The 16,981-nt window shown below is 41.5% G+C and overlaps 1 protein-coding gene across 12 annotated transcripts in view; it reads right to left on the reverse strand.

The window, feature by feature from the left end:
• Positions 1–16,981, reverse strand: part of CUX1 (cut like homeobox 1) — a 268,600-nt gene that overhangs the window by 205,333 nt on the left and 46,286 nt on the right. For all 12 annotated transcript variants that reach the window (XM_083806167.1, XM_083806176.1, XM_083806175.1 and 9 more), the window contains exon 2: positions 14,769–14,879. In XM_083806167.1, coding sequence (XP_083662293.1) covers positions 14,769–14,879 — 111 coding nt within the window. The remainder of the gene's footprint in view (positions 1–14,768; positions 14,880–16,981) is intronic.

Here is a 16,981-nt window from a genome sequence, read left to right on the forward strand (position 1 = left end):
GAACCACAACTTCAGGTCTAAAGACGCTCTTTTTTGGGTGAAGGATATTACTGTCCAGGCGAGCTTGCCTTTTTGTGCCACCATCCAGTGGGGAAGAAGCCCTCAAAGCATTAAGCTTACTAATCTCTGAGCAGAGGGAATTGCTATTAAAAATGCTATTTAGACAGACGGGCATCTATGGAAGTCTGCTACACAGCCTCATCAAACTCATTAAAACTATCTTTAAGTCCCAGGCTTGGGAGTGTAATCCCTTTAAGAAACCTGCAGACTAGGCTAGGAGAATAAAGGGAGAGTGGGAACCGAGCTGAAAAATGCATGAACCCTGCTCGGCCTGCAGTCAGCAAGAGTAAAGGATCCCCCATCCAGTGCCCGTCTTCTCAGGTATCCCACCAACGTGCTGCTGCACACTGGTTCCTGCTGACACCGAATTTAGGGAACCATACCCAGGCTTTGTCTTTCAGGTCAGCGGGCAGCTGGATAGGGCAGTGCAAGCCCTTCAGACTTGACCCCCGGTATGGTCTGCACTACAGCAAGGGAGTTCTCCTCTTCGGGCTGGCCTGGTGTAAAATTAACCACCTGTCTTCATGGCAGGCAATGGCTCGAGTGTGTACCTCCCACCCATGGCTGTGTCTCGTGCCACAGAAAGCCTCCCTCAGGAGCGAAGAGCTGCACCACGCTCCTGCCTTTGGACAGTCCCAACAACTGACCTTCAACTTATGGGCACAAATGAAAAAGCCGCTGGCAGAGCTGATTGCCTTTCAGACTGTTTTCTTCCCTACGAAGCTGCCCCAGCCCGTGGGGAGACTGGGAAAAAGCACAGGCTGAGGCTGCGAGGAGGCACCGTGCGATGCCACAGGCCTCTTATGTACAGAGATGCACAATATAAAAAAATCACTTTTCAGTCATCTTTCAATGCTGTGAAAAGGCAGCAAGGAGGGGGAGGCGTGGAAGGGCACTGGACGGGTCCTCCCCAGCAGCAGGATGGCACAGCCCTGTGCGGTGCTGGATGCCGGCCGAAGGGCTGCAGGAGGAGCCACGGTGCTGAGCTGCTGCCTCCCAAAACGCCGTCCTTAGGCGAGCAGCACCTCGCCTGCACGTGGCACCACGAGGCCCAGTATGAAGATTCCCAGTACGGTGACTAGACAAAACGCAGAGACATGGAATCAGATGGTTCCCTATGGGGTCAAAGCAGAAAAACTGATTCTTATTAAGCTGCATTACCAGAGAGAAGCAGGAGCTCAATAATTTACAGCCAGAGACAGGCTAAGTGTCCATTAGCATTAGTGTCTATGGATGCACGCTTTCTTTTGTTCCACATTTTTAAGGCCTCTGAGACCAAGTCTGGCTCTCTGTCTTTCCCTCTTCCTGGCTCTCCAGACCCCTTCCCTTCACGCTGAAGAGGAGCCTTCCCCTTCTGCAACCCCTGTGCCCCCAGATGGTGGTAAAGAAGAAGGCAAGGTTATTTGATGTGAATCTGGACACAGCAAACAATCTCTAATGGTATCCAGTACACTAAACTCAGGATAATTTTAAGGAGTTATGAGGTGAGAGACAATCCAAACTGTAGGAAGGCATCGGAGCTGTATGCTCGCTCTTCAGACACATCAGTGGCTCGGTTTGAGAACAAAAGACCCTGATTTTTTTTATTGTTTAAATAGTTGTCTTTCAGCATCAGTAATCTTGAAAAGGGCAAGCTTGAAACCAAACAAAAATGTAACATTAAGTACTAACACAGGAAAAAAATAAGCCAGATCAATCATCACAGAAAACCAGTCTCATGCTATAAATGGTGTCTGAACCTCCGTAAATGTGTTCGTGCCCTTTCTGCCTTCAGAAACCAACACTGAGCGGCTAAGTCATTTGTGCCTCTTCCACTAACGAGCAGTGCACATCCCACTTCGGTACCTCTTTTCTCCCAGACATGATGACCTCAGGAGCTGGCACTCATTTGACAAAAATCTATCCTGTGCGATCGTCCCCAGGTTCTGGAGGTTCAAAGAAACCATTACAATGCATTTATTGACAGGTCAGGACTGGCCGTCCAAGCAGTCTCCACCAGAAACAGATGAGTAAGAGTATTTGGATAGAGGCTTGGATTTTTTTGAAATGAATAAAACTGTTTTATATTCAAGTTACCTGCACTTTTCACACGTATAGTTTTGAAAGGAGTCATGCAAAATTACTCCTCTTGCTCCCCAAACTTCCAAATTGAGACTTAAGGTATTTTTTCAGACTGACAGTAGGGTAGGGAGGGGAATAATCACAGAACAAAACTAGGACCCGGGCTGTAAGGCTGCACTGATGGACCCTCCTCACCAATTCCACAGCTTTGGGCTGGACACTGGTGCTAGCTCCCCGTCGCAGGAGATAATGGCGTGATCCCGGTGGGACAAAGCAGGACCGTCGTCGTGTCTCTTAGTCTTCCCCAAGGCTTTCATGTGAAGGAGGAAGGCGAGTGTAACGAGCTGCCAGCCACTCCTGCGGCTGACTAGCACCAGCCACCCAAGAGATGGTTGCACGATTTTGTATATATAAAGCTTGTAAAGCACTTTAGGAAGCTGTGGGATGAAAAGGACTATATAAACGTAAGATATTATTATTATTAAACCAGTGATCTGACAAGAAGAGACAGCTTTTCAAATCTGTACAACAGCTTGAGCTGAAGAGATCAGGGAGTCCAATTTGAAAAAATAATAATTTGAAACGAATCTGAGGATTAGAAGTGGCAGCTCTTTTGTGGATTCTCCATGGCAGGTAAATTTAGTAGGCTACTTTAATTTTGCATCGTTTTAACTCCTGGCAATGTCCTGTGCATTGAATCTGACAGAGAGACAGAGCGTTTGAAGCTGTCGTGGCTACATTTTAGTCTCCCAATTTTACAATCAGTGTTTGAATCTGCTGCTACAACTCCGGGTACAGAGATCAGAGGCTTATCAAAGAGGCATCCATTTCAAAGACAAGCAGCAGCTTTGACTTCATTCCTTCAATGCTTAAAATTCCTGAAAAAGCAGATGAGCATACCACAAAACAGGTCGGAAAGAAATCTCTCTATCAGCTGTAAACCTATTTCAGTATTAATTTTTTAAGGATCTATTTTGGTCTCACGGAAAATGTGTGCGTTTAGCTGAGATAATGCTCTCAACAGGTGAGCTTAATATATTCCTTTTTCTGTAACTGAAAGTGCATTTTAAACAGGCCTATTGCTTTATCAACCATTAATTGAAGAACTACTTCAACCAGTTACCTCATTTTTTTTGGACTAAAAATGTCTTCCTTTCCTAACAAAGCATCACTTCGGTTCTTTTATTGCTGCCCGTACTCTTAACTGCACGGACGAACCAAGCACACTGCAGGCAGCACGACGTGCCGCTGGCGGTAAGCGGCTTGCTTTAAAGGCACATCACTCCCCAGGACTGCGCCCGGCTGCAGCATGCCAGTGTCCACATTCAAGCCTTGACTTACAGCCCAAACCTTGGCACTCGGTGACTGGGGTATCACACCAGCATCCCCCCTGTCAGCTCAGCCCTGCTGGAACGGGGACCAGCTCCACAGAAGGGCATGCTGTGATGACAGGAGCAAAACGGTGAGGAAGGAAATCTTCAGGCCTCACTTTTACTGTTGCCACTTCTCCCTTGTAAGCTGGAAGAAATTTTTGTCTGCCTACCTGTACCACTGAGAAGAGCGAGCCAAGGGTTTGCCTTCCGGCGCACGCCACCCATCACCCAGACCTCTGTCCATCAGCCCGCAAGCCAAGGGCTCCAAAGAATGGGGATGGTGCAGACCCGATACGAGTTTCCAAGCTGAGCCCCACCTGGCCATGGAGAACATCTCAAAACAGCCCAGTGATTTACGGTCCCGGAGGAAAACGCATGCATTTTGGATACCCCAGCTCCATCTGAGTCCCTGCAGAGAAGTGACCGCAGCCCCAAGCTTGATTCCCCACAGATTCAGCGCGTCTCATTTGCTCGCCCCACTTCTCCAGCTGCTCACCACCAGGAGTCAAGAGGCACATGGGACCATCAGCAACAGGTCTGTTTGCCAGACCCAGCCTTCCAAGCTCCGGTGATGCAGCAGGGGCCTGAAGCAGCTGGGAAACGTGGGAACCCTGTCCAAAATCCACAGTGGGAGCAGTGGTCACAGGGAGGCACGGACATGCCCTAAGCACACACAGAAGAGCCCAGCTCTCGGTGCACAAACCACCGCTGATGCAGGACCAAGGAGTCCTAACTCATTCGGACACTTTCAACAAGTACTCCTGGAACAGTCATGCACTAAAATAAAAGCTTTGTGGCTTAAAATGAGCTTCCAGAACTGCAGAACGTTTCCAAGCCCCCTTCTCAAGCAGCATCTCACTTATCAGCACCCGGGGGGCACGCAGGGCTCCTGTGCTGCCCTGGCGTCTGCCGCAAACACAGGTCCTGTGCTGCGGCTTCCCAGAACTTTATTTTGGAAAGTCAGTGCGTGCTCAAGAGAGAAATAGCCATCCCTATTCTTAAAAAAAAAAAAAAAAGAAAAGCACCAAAGTTGCCATAAATTAGCGTTAGCGCTTCACAAATGGTGAAACCGCAATTTTATGGTTTTAAACAGAGACAAGGTGGAATGGTGAATGGTAGCAATGTATTTCAGATGAAAGCTTTCAAGCAGATGAGAAATAGTAACAGGAGTTGGAACCTGAGTAACTACGGTTGCATTAAATTATTCCATCTGCAAGTCCATTAAAATTTTTTAATGGTTTTGTATGGCTTTTATATTTATTGGGTGGGTTTACTCCTATGTGACTCATACATATTTATTACCAGGGTCCAGATAATGGTTATTAATAAAACTGCTTTTATTTGCATACTGTCTTGATGCTGGCCTAAATATTTACTACTTGACTATAAAATTAAAAAATCCTCAACAATTATAAATAGCAACAGGGATGCATCATAACTTTACTTTTTATACTGTTTGACTTTATTTTTCCCCCAAAATAAACAAAAACCAACCTGGTAAACCTATTATTTGTCTTTTCAAGTCCGGAAGATACTAATTCTTTCAAAGGCTTAAAGCACAATTTGTGTTGAGGAAGTAAAAAATCCAAAACTAAAAGCAAGCTAGTTTTTATAATTAAGAAAATACATATATTTCTACACATAATTATGAACAGTAACAAAAGCTCAGTATTAAAACAGGTCCACTGAATCCCTGGAATTGTGCCTGCCAACTAAAACACCTACTATGAATTTAGTAATGGGTTATGCAAACATAAATTACAAGGCCAGACATTTTAAAAGGAAAAAAAGTTGATTTATTGTCACATTGGAGACACGGCAGGATAGAAGCACAATTTCATTTTTCCATATATTCATCAACACTGCAGATGTGTTAATGCAAAAAGAATTCTAAAATAAAAATGACTCTCAACTGCTCTAATTCTCGTATGTCATTTAATTTACTTAAAAATGGTTACCAGGAAGCTTTTTTTTTTTTTTAAGCAAGCAAAACATACTAAAAATATGGGAATGCAAACAGGTTTTAAAAGCATTTTACAAGTATTTCTCCTCCTAAACATTTGCCTCAAGATTTCATCCAAAACTGACCATACGAGAGCAATTCTCTGCAGAAAGTCTGTTGTTTGTTGTTGTTTTGTTAATAGAAGAGCTTACAACTGTCATCTGTAACCTAGTCATTTTGTTTGTGAGCATTTTCACTCAACATATTAATCGTTTCTGCTCTTGTTTCAAGCAGATCCAACTTTTCACTTATCCGCTGTCAGAACAATGAAAAGAATCTCTCGTAACTGGCAACTATTATTAAAAGAGTTATTCATGACAACATAATAATTTTAATGAGAACAACATGTTCCTTTAATTACACCTGAATGACTTTGAGGTGGTCCAGTGGATGAACTCAAGTAGATTTACAGCATATTTGTTCACAAAGTAAAAAGGAAAAGTACTAATTGAAGATGTTTAATTATTTCTTCTTCTGGTAAATATGCATAGGAAGGAAGAGCAGGCATCTTGCTTGCCTGTTATTTTTATAAGCTGCATCTTGAAAATAAGTCCACCTATTGCTCAAATGGCTCAAAGAGAATTTAGGAACTGAATTTCAGAACCGCTGTAAGTATTCAGCCTTATTTTTGTTTCATTCATATATATACACACACATATAGGTTACCTAAGTTTCACACTTACCTTTAGAAACAGCCTAACACAGACCATAAGAATGGCTGTTAATTGGCGGTAACACAATGAGAAAAATCTTGGCTTTTTCAGCTAAATAAATTCAAATATTTGCCCTTTGAGAACAGCCAGTGATGCATTCAGTAAATCATGTCATTCCTCTTAATGCACCTTTCTTTAAACTACAACCATTCTTTAGAAGGAAGGATGATGCCCTATAGGAAATGGCCCATAAGATCAAGTTTTTTCCTTCACCTTCAAGTTCTGGCCTTGAAAACCTTCTCTTAAACCTCCACTCAACCTTCCCCTTCCTCCTTCTAGCAAAAGCAAGCACACAAGAAAAACAAATTATTTGCTTTGTATCATTTTCATTCTTAGCGACAGCGGAAAACAGTAGCAGGGCATGTTTAGCCAGAGAGATTAATCGGTAGCTATTTACTTACAAGTATGTTTTCTTAAAAACTACAGAAATATCAAAAATATCTCCTTCTCCCCTCCTCTGCACTGGAAAATACAGCACTCTTGACATTACTGAAATCTGATACCTGCAGCTGATGTTGCTACAAGAAAAATGCATTCTTCAACTGTCAAGCACTTTTAACTAGAAAAATGCTTAAATAGTGTAAATCTAAATTACCAAGAGCAACTGACTTCAGAATAATTAATTTCTTGAACCACGCTAACACATCCAGTTGAATCAGATGTGTGTCCTTCTTGAGTATTTTTGGAGCTCTTGAATAAAGTAATCACCCATTTATTTTCAGCTTTATGGAAAGACTGTTGAGGTAAATGTGTTGTAGAAAATTGATTTTAGAATTTATTTATTTATTAAGGAAATGGAGACAGAGGTGGTATCTCAGTATCCTACATAACATGCTTTCAGACGAATGTTTCAAATTAATTTTTCTGCCTAGTAACATAAAATGCACGACCATTACTTCTGCAGGTGAAGGGAATTACTTTCCCAGCTTTCAGACTTTCACAAATGCTGTTGTACAGTTACACAGTTATCCCTGAAATCCCACACACCAGCAACCTCCAAAATACATACTCATTCTGCAAAAGCATCTTCTCCAGGCCTGTTACCTCAAAATAAACTAAAGGTTCGGCAGCCTGCCCACCTGCAGCCTTGCTGCCATCTTCTCCCTGCTGCGAAAAGCAAAACCACTTGCTTTTGGAAAAGAAACCAGTCCTGGAGTTGCACTGAACACAGGAGAATTCAGCAGGCATACCACATAGAGCGACTAAAGGCTTGCAGGCGTTACGAAGGCTCGGTGCTAGCCGGGCTGTGCTGCTGCCCAACACACCGAGACGTGTCAAGAACCACTGTGCGCAATAAGCAATGCATACGCAGCAAACACCGTCTGCAGAGATGCTGGCTGAGCTTTCTGGGGGTGATAAAGACTTCTTTTTGTATTTTAATAACGTCCTGTGATTCTAGTGGTGAGAATGGTCAACGTGCAGAAAAATGGAGGTCAGTTTTATGAGAATCCTAGAAAAATACAACTGTGAGTTACAATTCTTTTATTGTTCCCTCACTTCCAATAAAGTGAAAAGGCAGTGAGAGATAATCACATAGAAAAACAAGTCAGAAACACTGCTGTTTTTCCCATTAACAATTAGAATATTCTGAAGTCAAATATGTATTAAATAATGACAACAAAATTATTGAGAACTCAAGAATAAAGATCTCCAGGATAAGGTTAGATCTGATTTAACCTTACTGACTCCTCCAGACTAGATTTTAGACTTTAAGGCATAGGGCTATATTACACTAGTTTTCTGCAAGAAGATTCATAATAATAATATACTTTTTCATTTAGCTTTTGAAATAGCAAGCCACGTAGTAAAAATTACCATGAATGTCATTTGCCTTGCAAACAGATTCTTCAGAAAATGGTAATAATCAATAAAAATATTGAAAGGGAGGACACTGCACCTAAATATCATTAGCCTGTATGTAAGGTATTCATCTAAGTTCCACCTGCAAGTCATAGGTCTCTGTTCTTATAATCATGTTTTTTTACAGAAGAAAATGGTAATGCTTTAAATTAATACAGAGAGTATCTTAAATTTAACCTTCTCTAAGATTTTGAATATGTGAAGGATCTTAAAAATATAAAACAAGTGTATAACAAAATTGAAAAAACATTGATAGCTCCATTTGAGTCATACAAATTAATAGAAAAGATTCTTTTTGAACAAACTGCTTAACTGCAAATTCTTTTCTTTTTCGCAAAAATCGCTTAAACTCTCCTTTTCAAAATCATGAGAAGAGAGAAGAAAGGGAGAACTTAAGAAGCATTTCTACTCATCTTCTCCGACAATAACCTTTAAGTACAGAAAGACGTTTAAAGGTGGTATTTTTTATTCCCTGCCATATACTGAGACATCTACTATTTTCAAATTGTGTTAAGTACATTTAGTTGCATTATGGTAGCTAAATTTTACACAAACATTATGTATGTTCTTTCCTACTCAGGACCCAAAATTAGCAGGATTCCCATATGTCCCTAGGGAAGGGGAGGAGGGAACTTCCCCACACTACGCACTCTCAGGCATGCTGGAAAAGAAAATCAAAGTTAAAAAAAGAAAAGAATAAAAAAGAGTAGAACAACCCAGCTCTAGATGGCAGCAAATCAATATTCACCCCTATGTACACAGAAACTGAGAGCATCAAGTATTTTGAGACAGGCTGTGTATTTTCAGCAGTTTTTCTAGGCATGTCATTATTTTCACTTCGTTACACTCTAGACCAAAGCTGACTGTGCAAAGTTGTTAGGAATCAACCACACTTCACTACCAACAATTAGAACAAGACTCCTCTCGTTTCAGTAACTTATTCAACCGGCAGAATTAATATTCCTTTTTTTTTTTTTTTAAGTTTAATTTGATTATCTTTTTTTGCAGAGACTAGCTAACTCAATAGAACAATCCAGAAACACTGGAGACTAAGAATTTTAGAATTTTAAATTCTAAAAAATTGGGCCGTCGCTTAATAACTGAGATCATTTCCCTTCGTTAGAGTTGCAATTACAATATTATTTTTGTATAATAAAGAGATCTTAAAAACATGCATCACCCTCATTTGTAACCTCATGAATAAAACTACTACAACTGCTATACTACAACTATTTTGGTAACAAACACTTCAAAGAATATATTTCAAGAAGACTAAACTACGCAGGCTCCTCTTTCGCTCCCTTTTGTGGCAGAGACAGCGTGGGGAGGTCACAGAGCAGGATGGGGTCGGTGGTGGTAGCTCAGGGAACAAGGGCAGCAAGGAAAGCCCAGGTTTTACATGGACTGGTCAAGTCACTCCTTACAGACCGACCGAGACAGCACAGAACTGACCACATAAAATGATATGTGTGCTGTAAATACATTTTACACCTACTAACACTTGTCCACGCTTACAGGATTAAAACACAGCAGTCAGCACGGATGGTCCTGAGCAGCACCATCACTGTCACACCGCAAAGCTTGTCCTTGTAACAGTGCTGCGGGTCAGCTGTGTCGCTTCACGCAGTGCTAAGACATGCTTTTCATATGCTCATTTCTTTCTTTTCCTGGCACCTTCCGATTTTCCATCTTGCAGGGCATTTTAAAGCTAGTTGCTTTGAGAACACACTTATGCTGCCTATGCTTATAGGTTTCCCCGTGTCCTTCCATAACTCTGCTCATCCAATCTTTAATCTGCTTTGCAAAATACAAGTGTCAATTTTAGCATTTAAAGGCAATCTTGGCTTTCTAAACCTCACTGATAGAGTACATTCACAACCTAGAAATACTGAAGAGCAACAACAGCGAGGAACCAACAGTGCAAGTTCTCATCAGGAAAAACCAGAGTGACCAAAGCAAGAAGCCTGCAGGGTGAGCTCCTCCAGCCGAGGGGGACGCTGGCTGCGGGCACGGCAAGTTGCCCAGCTCTGCAGAGCTCACGCTCTCCCATTAGAAAGCTCGCCTTGTCTTGCATTTCCCAAGAGCAGCTGGCTCAGACCTCTCTGGCTGCTCTTTTTTCCTGGACTCGACTTAACCACCAGTGTTTGCAGGTGAGCCTGGTAATAATCAACATAGTTCAGCAGTTACCTAGTTTACATGGCTAAACCATAAACGATGTTTTCGGTTGGAATCAATATTAAGAACAGGCTGAGAAGTGTTTGTTCAGGTGTTCACAAGACACTCGGAACAAAGGGAAAACTAATTTTCTGATTTCAAGTTCTTTGAATGAAGTGCACTCAGGTAGTCATGGTGCCAGCAAACCCCATAACCTCATCCTGTAAGGCTGTGTGCAGAGCTGTGTTCATCCTTACCCAGCCTCCAAGGGCTCCTGAGTCTTCCACTCCCCCGCTCTAAATTTGGACAGGAATCACCTGCTCCACTTTAAAATGTTTCCACGTATTACATGGCCATACCAACACCCAGACCTGGTTACTGAGAAGCTGCGAGCTGTAGGACACACCTAAGCATGTGGAAATAACTTTCTGTTCCAAGAATGAAGAATGGGCAGTGCCATGCGCCATTCTCCACACTGAAACACATCTTGCCTTGGAAATCAAAATCAAATGTGCAGCTACATAATGACTTTGGACTGGCAATCAACAGTTAATACACTAGTAAAACTTGAAAATGTTTAGTCTTTTGGCCATGATGTAAAATTTATTTTCTTTTCCTGTTCCTATTTGGAAACAGAGGGACACAAGAAAAGGCATGGAGAGTTATAGATTAATCAAGTTTAAATATTATTGTCTTCCCTCCCCACAAGCGTTTAACAAATTACTTATTTACTTATTCTGGCATTTTTCACTATTGCTGTTGACAAGGTTAAAAGTATGCCCTGCCTGAAGTATTACATAAGCTTTTGAATGATTAAAACAGCAAGAGGTAAGCAAAAAGTAGTTACTCAACTAGGAATCGGGGTAGAAACCAAAGTAAAATCATCAATGTTAGGAAGTATCTTCACTTTGTGCCAAAAACTACTAACCTGCGCAACCAGAATTATTTCAGAGAAAGAGGGACATTAAAACAAAGCCAAAGACTGTCACTCAAACGCTTCTGTATTCACACCAGAATCGGCATACAAGGACATGATGAATTAGACCAAGAATTTCACTGAGGTTAAAATACACAAAATGTAATGCAGTTACTCCCAACAGTTCAGGAATTATCACTGTAAGAAAATAATCTGATGCAGGGTGGCAATTCACATGACGTATTTGGAGCTGCCTTCCAAATAACAGTCACGTAAAATTGATGTTTCAAGTAATCTCTTGGCGAGTCTGAGCCTTCCACAGTAGCTGCTCAAGATGGAACAAAATGAGCCTGAAAATACCCCAAAACATCTGTGGTAAGCAGGTCTGATACGACCGCTTAAAAGATGTGACGGGTACAAAGTATTTTTGGAATAACAGGAATTACAAACTCTTTCTTAAAGTTTCTGCATATAACAGCCACCACCTAACTTTCTGTTCATAAGGTCCCCAAACCATGAAATACTTCTTCCTAGATTTATGTCCCAGTATGCCAAGTCAGAAATAGTGCTTTAATATATTTAAATACCAAGCCCTAGAGTCATTCCTATAAACATAAAATATTATTATATTTCATTTGCAGCAATTTGATCATTTGCAAAGATGACAGAAATGATCCAAACAGATCTGTCACATCTTTCTGGAAGTCTTCTGAAACAGCAGCATAAATATCCTCAACTTCACTTTTCTGCTACTCAGGAGATTGCTTACAGCAGACATTATGGAAAGTCTAGAGGACATCTCAGACAGCAATGGATAGGAAACTTGAGGCAATTGACACTTGTTTCCTGATTTATGGTGAGACTGGCTACGGCTGAGGGAAAGAGATGCTGGAACAGACTAAACCAGTACTGCACCAACAGGGATGCATCCAGAATGAAAAAGAAAATGGAAAGTAGGACTCTGAAACAGGTTATTACATTTAACATTTCCAGCCACATTTTTTATACCAAGAAATGTGTTTCTTCATCTTGGAAATTTAAATAAAGCTATATACTAGGCTACTTACTTATCTAAAGAACACTTCTGCAAACAGGCTGGTTTTCTATCACAAAATTCTTTCATTAGTTTAAAAAAAAAAAAAGCATGCTTGATGTTTTAGTAACATAAACAGATCAGTTTGAAAATGCCAGTGGCTGACTGTGTGTTTCCTACCAACCTTAGGGATGTTTTCACCACATCAAGTTTTCAGACAAAGTTGCAATTTTGGAAAAAATCAGCTCAAAGAGTTATAACCTTGCCTCCTAATGTTCTCTTGTCCTCCAAAATGGTCTATGCTTTGAGTTCAATCCGTAGACTTTCTTTTTTGGGTGGACAGAAAACAGCTGAAGATGAATGCTGCAGTGCGCAAGGTTAAACGTCTGTGTAGAAGTGAAGCTTTCCAGTGAGGCCGGTTAGACACCATCTCACTTATCCCACTGGTACTGCAGTTCTTGCCTCCTACGCACCTGTACCTACCACACCAATCACCTTGGATGGGACAGGGAGGCCCTGTCAGACCCAGCTCAGCTGAGCTATGAGCAATGCCAGCATATCCAGTCTGTTAGGGCTGGCTGTTACTACAGTTCAGATACTCTCTTTTGATCCCATTTTTGTTCGTGAATTCTGTCAGAGAAAGTAGAAGAGGAGTTGGATTGTGTTTGCTGTTCAGAAACAAGGCTGCAGAAAAAAACATCACAGCAGAGAGGAGAGAAGAAAATACCAAAAATCCATGCAAGCTTATAAAGGAATCTGATTTCCTAGGAATCCCATGATGCAGGATCAAGATGTAGAATCTAGCACAGATCCAAATTTCCCCAAACGTTAGGGATGTTCAGAGCCATTGTTTTGAACCTAGTCTGTGAATGAATAAAACAACTCAACTCCCTTCCAAAATATTACATGAAAGGCTACGTAACTATATTTTATAAAAGTATTTTTTTTATAATTTTACCATCAAATGATTTAGCGGTGGAGGACATTCACTCCATCTTGCTAACCAAAAAGAACTAATTGCATACCGTTTTCCCCATGATATCTCTTAAAGTGACTATACAGAGTGCATAATTTTCCTCTGCACATCAACTCCCACTGAGCTACGAGGCCCTCTCTCAATGCTCTTAGAAGTGCAGAGTTGGATTTTTTTTTTCCCCTGCCAGTAACCTTCTGCTCCATAAAAATAAAATTGGCCTAAAGAAACCATCCTGAGACTAATCTGTAAGCATGCTATCAGTTCGGAGCTGGCAGCTGCAGCCCCAGCCTAAAGAATCTGTCGTTTTCCTTACAGGAAGAAAAGGAAGGAAACAGGAAACTCAAATAAGTTTTGAAGAATGAACTTAAGCTTCTAGCAAATAATTTGAAAATGTGGCCCCAGAAATCTACTTATTTTCTCAATTTTGTACAATTTCTTTATTCTTTTACTTCTCTCCATCCCTAGAGAGAATGGGGGAATCATTTCCCATCTATAAGGGGAATCAATCAACTCCTTACCCTTTCAGAGATTTCACTTACTCTTCATATTCTTTTGCACCTACTTAAAGTTGCTCCTCTTCTTTTAAAGCTGCAGTCCCCAAATCTTCTCTTTTTTCAAAGAAGCAGAACTGCTTTCTGCCCCACGAAGCCTCCTCAGGGCACCAGTTAAGCAATCCCCCCTTTTCCCTCTCCCCATGCTGGGTCAGGCTCCCCCAGCATCTCTCCCTCTGTACCAAGAGGAAGCAAAGCAGCATCTGCTTGCTACTTGAGAAGCAGCAGTAAAGGTTAAAAGAGCCGCCTGCTGCTTCTCTCCCAGACGGTTCTTGGAAGGAACCCATACTTGTGTATCAGTTATCTGGAAGGGGCTTTGAAACCCTAGAACGCTCCTGGATGAACAAATTGCTGGCAGTCATTGGGAGAAAGGAAACACACAGAACAAAAAAGCCCTACACATTGCTATGCATTCATTACAGATAATGAGTTTATATGCATTTTCTATATAATTATGCATACATAGGCACAGACAAACATTGCACAAGCTATCATAATCGTGAAAGAGTTTGAAAACTATCAGCTCCCTCCATGCAACGTTCACCTTTCCAAGGCCTGCCTAGCATTGGTTCTGACACCTTTTACACACCACCTGGTGCATGCGATGTACATCCTCTGAGTGGAGCTTTGTAAAGAGCTCAGCACTGACCTTGTTGCATTTCCAGTGAAATTAACAGCTGAACTTCATTTGAGTTTTGGTGGAAAAATGAGCATCTTTGAAGTTATGCCCTTGATATAGATTTATTTAGGCAGCAAAATGTCACTTGCTACATCCAAGTGCTAAGAGAGTTAGGTTTAACTGAAGAAGAATTTTTTTTGCAGTTCTCCAGGTTTTAGATTATTACAAAATTTAGAGCAAGCCTGTTTGAAGTCTAATGTTCATACTTCCTCTAAAAAGTCAACTCATATTTCAGTGCTTAAAGAATACAGAAGCTTCCTGAAGAGAAAGCCATCAAATTTAAGAAGTCTTAGCTAAGAAAATTATGGAAACAACACATTAAGAAAAGAACTCTTAAATATGCCTACTACTGCAAGAAGCTCCAAAGACTGGAATAGCTTTTCTCCTTACCTCTGGAGTGTTTTTCTTGAACTCGCGACTTTGCTCGATAAGTTTTTTCCTAGACTGCTCACTTTCATCTTGTCGGTTAGCCAATATTGTTGCTGTGGCATCGAGTTCTCTCTGTCAAGAAAAACAACAAAAAAAAGGGGACTACAGTTAGAGTTCTCATTATCACCAAAATAAAAATAAAAGCTTGTATGTCCATCACATCATCTGGAATACCGAGGCGGCTGGGCTGTAGAGCACCACAGAACAAAGCACCAAGCTTCCAGAAAAGAGACTCCTGTGTTAACATCGAACGAAGGTCTGCAACCTTTTTAATTCCACCTTGTAACCAAAACACCTTTTTTCCTGAAAAGCATTCATGCCTTTATCACAACATTACGCACGCTAACAGAGGAGTGCAATACACATCTCCTAATACTCCCCCAAATCCAGTGAAGATGACAAAGCTTGAACACGTTCAAGCCAGGTTTATTTTCACATGCCTGCAGATACTGGATTTTGCCTTTGTGAGCTTTTCTGTGAAAAAAGTTATGACTGACTCGGCTACTGGTTAATCCTGTGCTTCTGCCTACACTGGTTATGCTTCAGTCCCTCATCTGGTGAATGCCGGGGTATCTTCCAACAGCTTTCCTCTCGGCTGAGCAGAAACGAGGCTTTTTACCAGGCTGAGCAGGCCCAGCCCGGAGTGTAATCCCCACCGGAGTTCCTTTGCTCAGGCCCACGCTTCCAGATGCCACCACAATGGATTGAATGGGTCACTTACCAGCACAGAAAGCAACAACACAGCCTTCCCTGTCAGGCTGTTCCCTTTCTGAGGTATTTCCACGTGGCAGGAAAAAAATAACAACTCGACTCAGCTATGGACATCATTCCCAAATCACTCAGAGCTGTAAGAGGAATTTGGGCACTGCTTCCCCCCCTTATTTATTTGAAATGAAGAAACAACTTGGCTGTGAGAAAGAAGGAGATGAGAAGTGAGAGAAACCTGCCAGAGCAAGACACCAAGAAGGTCCTCTTGGCAGCCACCTCCACCACCGGACCCCCGCAGCCCCTTGCCGCCAGCCCAGCCAGCAGCACACAGCTGCCCGAAAACCTCTGCCTGCCTTCCCTTCCCGCTGCCTGACAGCCACCAGCCCGGTCATCTCCACGCACACCGAAAAAACGTGGTAAAAATAGAGCAGATGCTGTTTGTTTGAGATGTTTGAAAGGCTGACCGTGCACTGGGTCCTGCCAGTGGAACCGGGCAGCCGGAGGAGGGAAACAAAATGGGAAACCAAAGATTTGCTTCTACTACTCTGCAGAGGTGTTGGAAGCAGGCACAGAAAGCAGGATCCACAGGACACCTGCTAAAATCCCTTGTACTACAAGTTTTTTGTTTTTTTTTTTTAAAAGGCAATTCAGCTGCAGTTTTTCTAGATACTCTGTGAAAAAAAAAGGTCCCAAATTGTTATTTTTATTGAGGGTGAATCCTGTAACTTTCACCAACTGGATGGACATGTGTTTTACGTGGCTCCACAGTTTGACCTCTGGAAGGAAAAAAATCCCTTCTGCAGTTTCCAACTCCAGAGAATCAGTACTTGTTTCCCCTTTAAGTCTTTTATTTCTACTATGTATATGGACCACAGTTATCTTAATCCTTGGAAATAAGCTAAATATGACAAATGGATTTGAAGCTAGGCAGCACACTGGAGCCAGTGACCTAAATATTGTCACCGTAAGGCTTTAAAAACACTGCATTTCTGACTTTGAGAGAAAAAAATAGGGCAATATGTCCACCAGATCTTGGTTTGGAATTCTGTAACATATGTGAAATCTATTGCAGAAAAGTGGGAAATACTTAACAGTTGGATAAACCACATTTGAAATTCATCCCAGCTAAGTTTATGCAAGAAAAAAGAGCAACAGAAACCAATGTGGTTAAGCAGTACTATAAAGAGCAATATAACGGCTAAGCAGAAGGCTTTTAAAAAATATAAACAATCTGGTACGGCCGGCAACTTGGAAAACTATATTTAAAAAGGAAGCACACATTTAAAGCAAAGCAAAGAAAACACTAATCATGAAGCATGAGGGAATTTCAGTAGACCAACGAATCAAATGCTTGTTTTACAATACAGAGGGCTAGCAAGGCACTTTACAAATGGAAAAGCAGCTTTTTAAGACCTATACTTCCAAGCTAAGAGACAAGAAAGAAAACGAACTGGTTCAAAAAATAA

The sequence above is a fragment of the Anser anser genome (assembly GCF_964211835.1).
Source record: "Anser anser genome assembly, chromosome: 20".
Classification (NCBI taxonomy): domain Eukaryota; kingdom Metazoa; phylum Chordata; class Aves; order Anseriformes; family Anatidae; genus Anser; species Anser anser.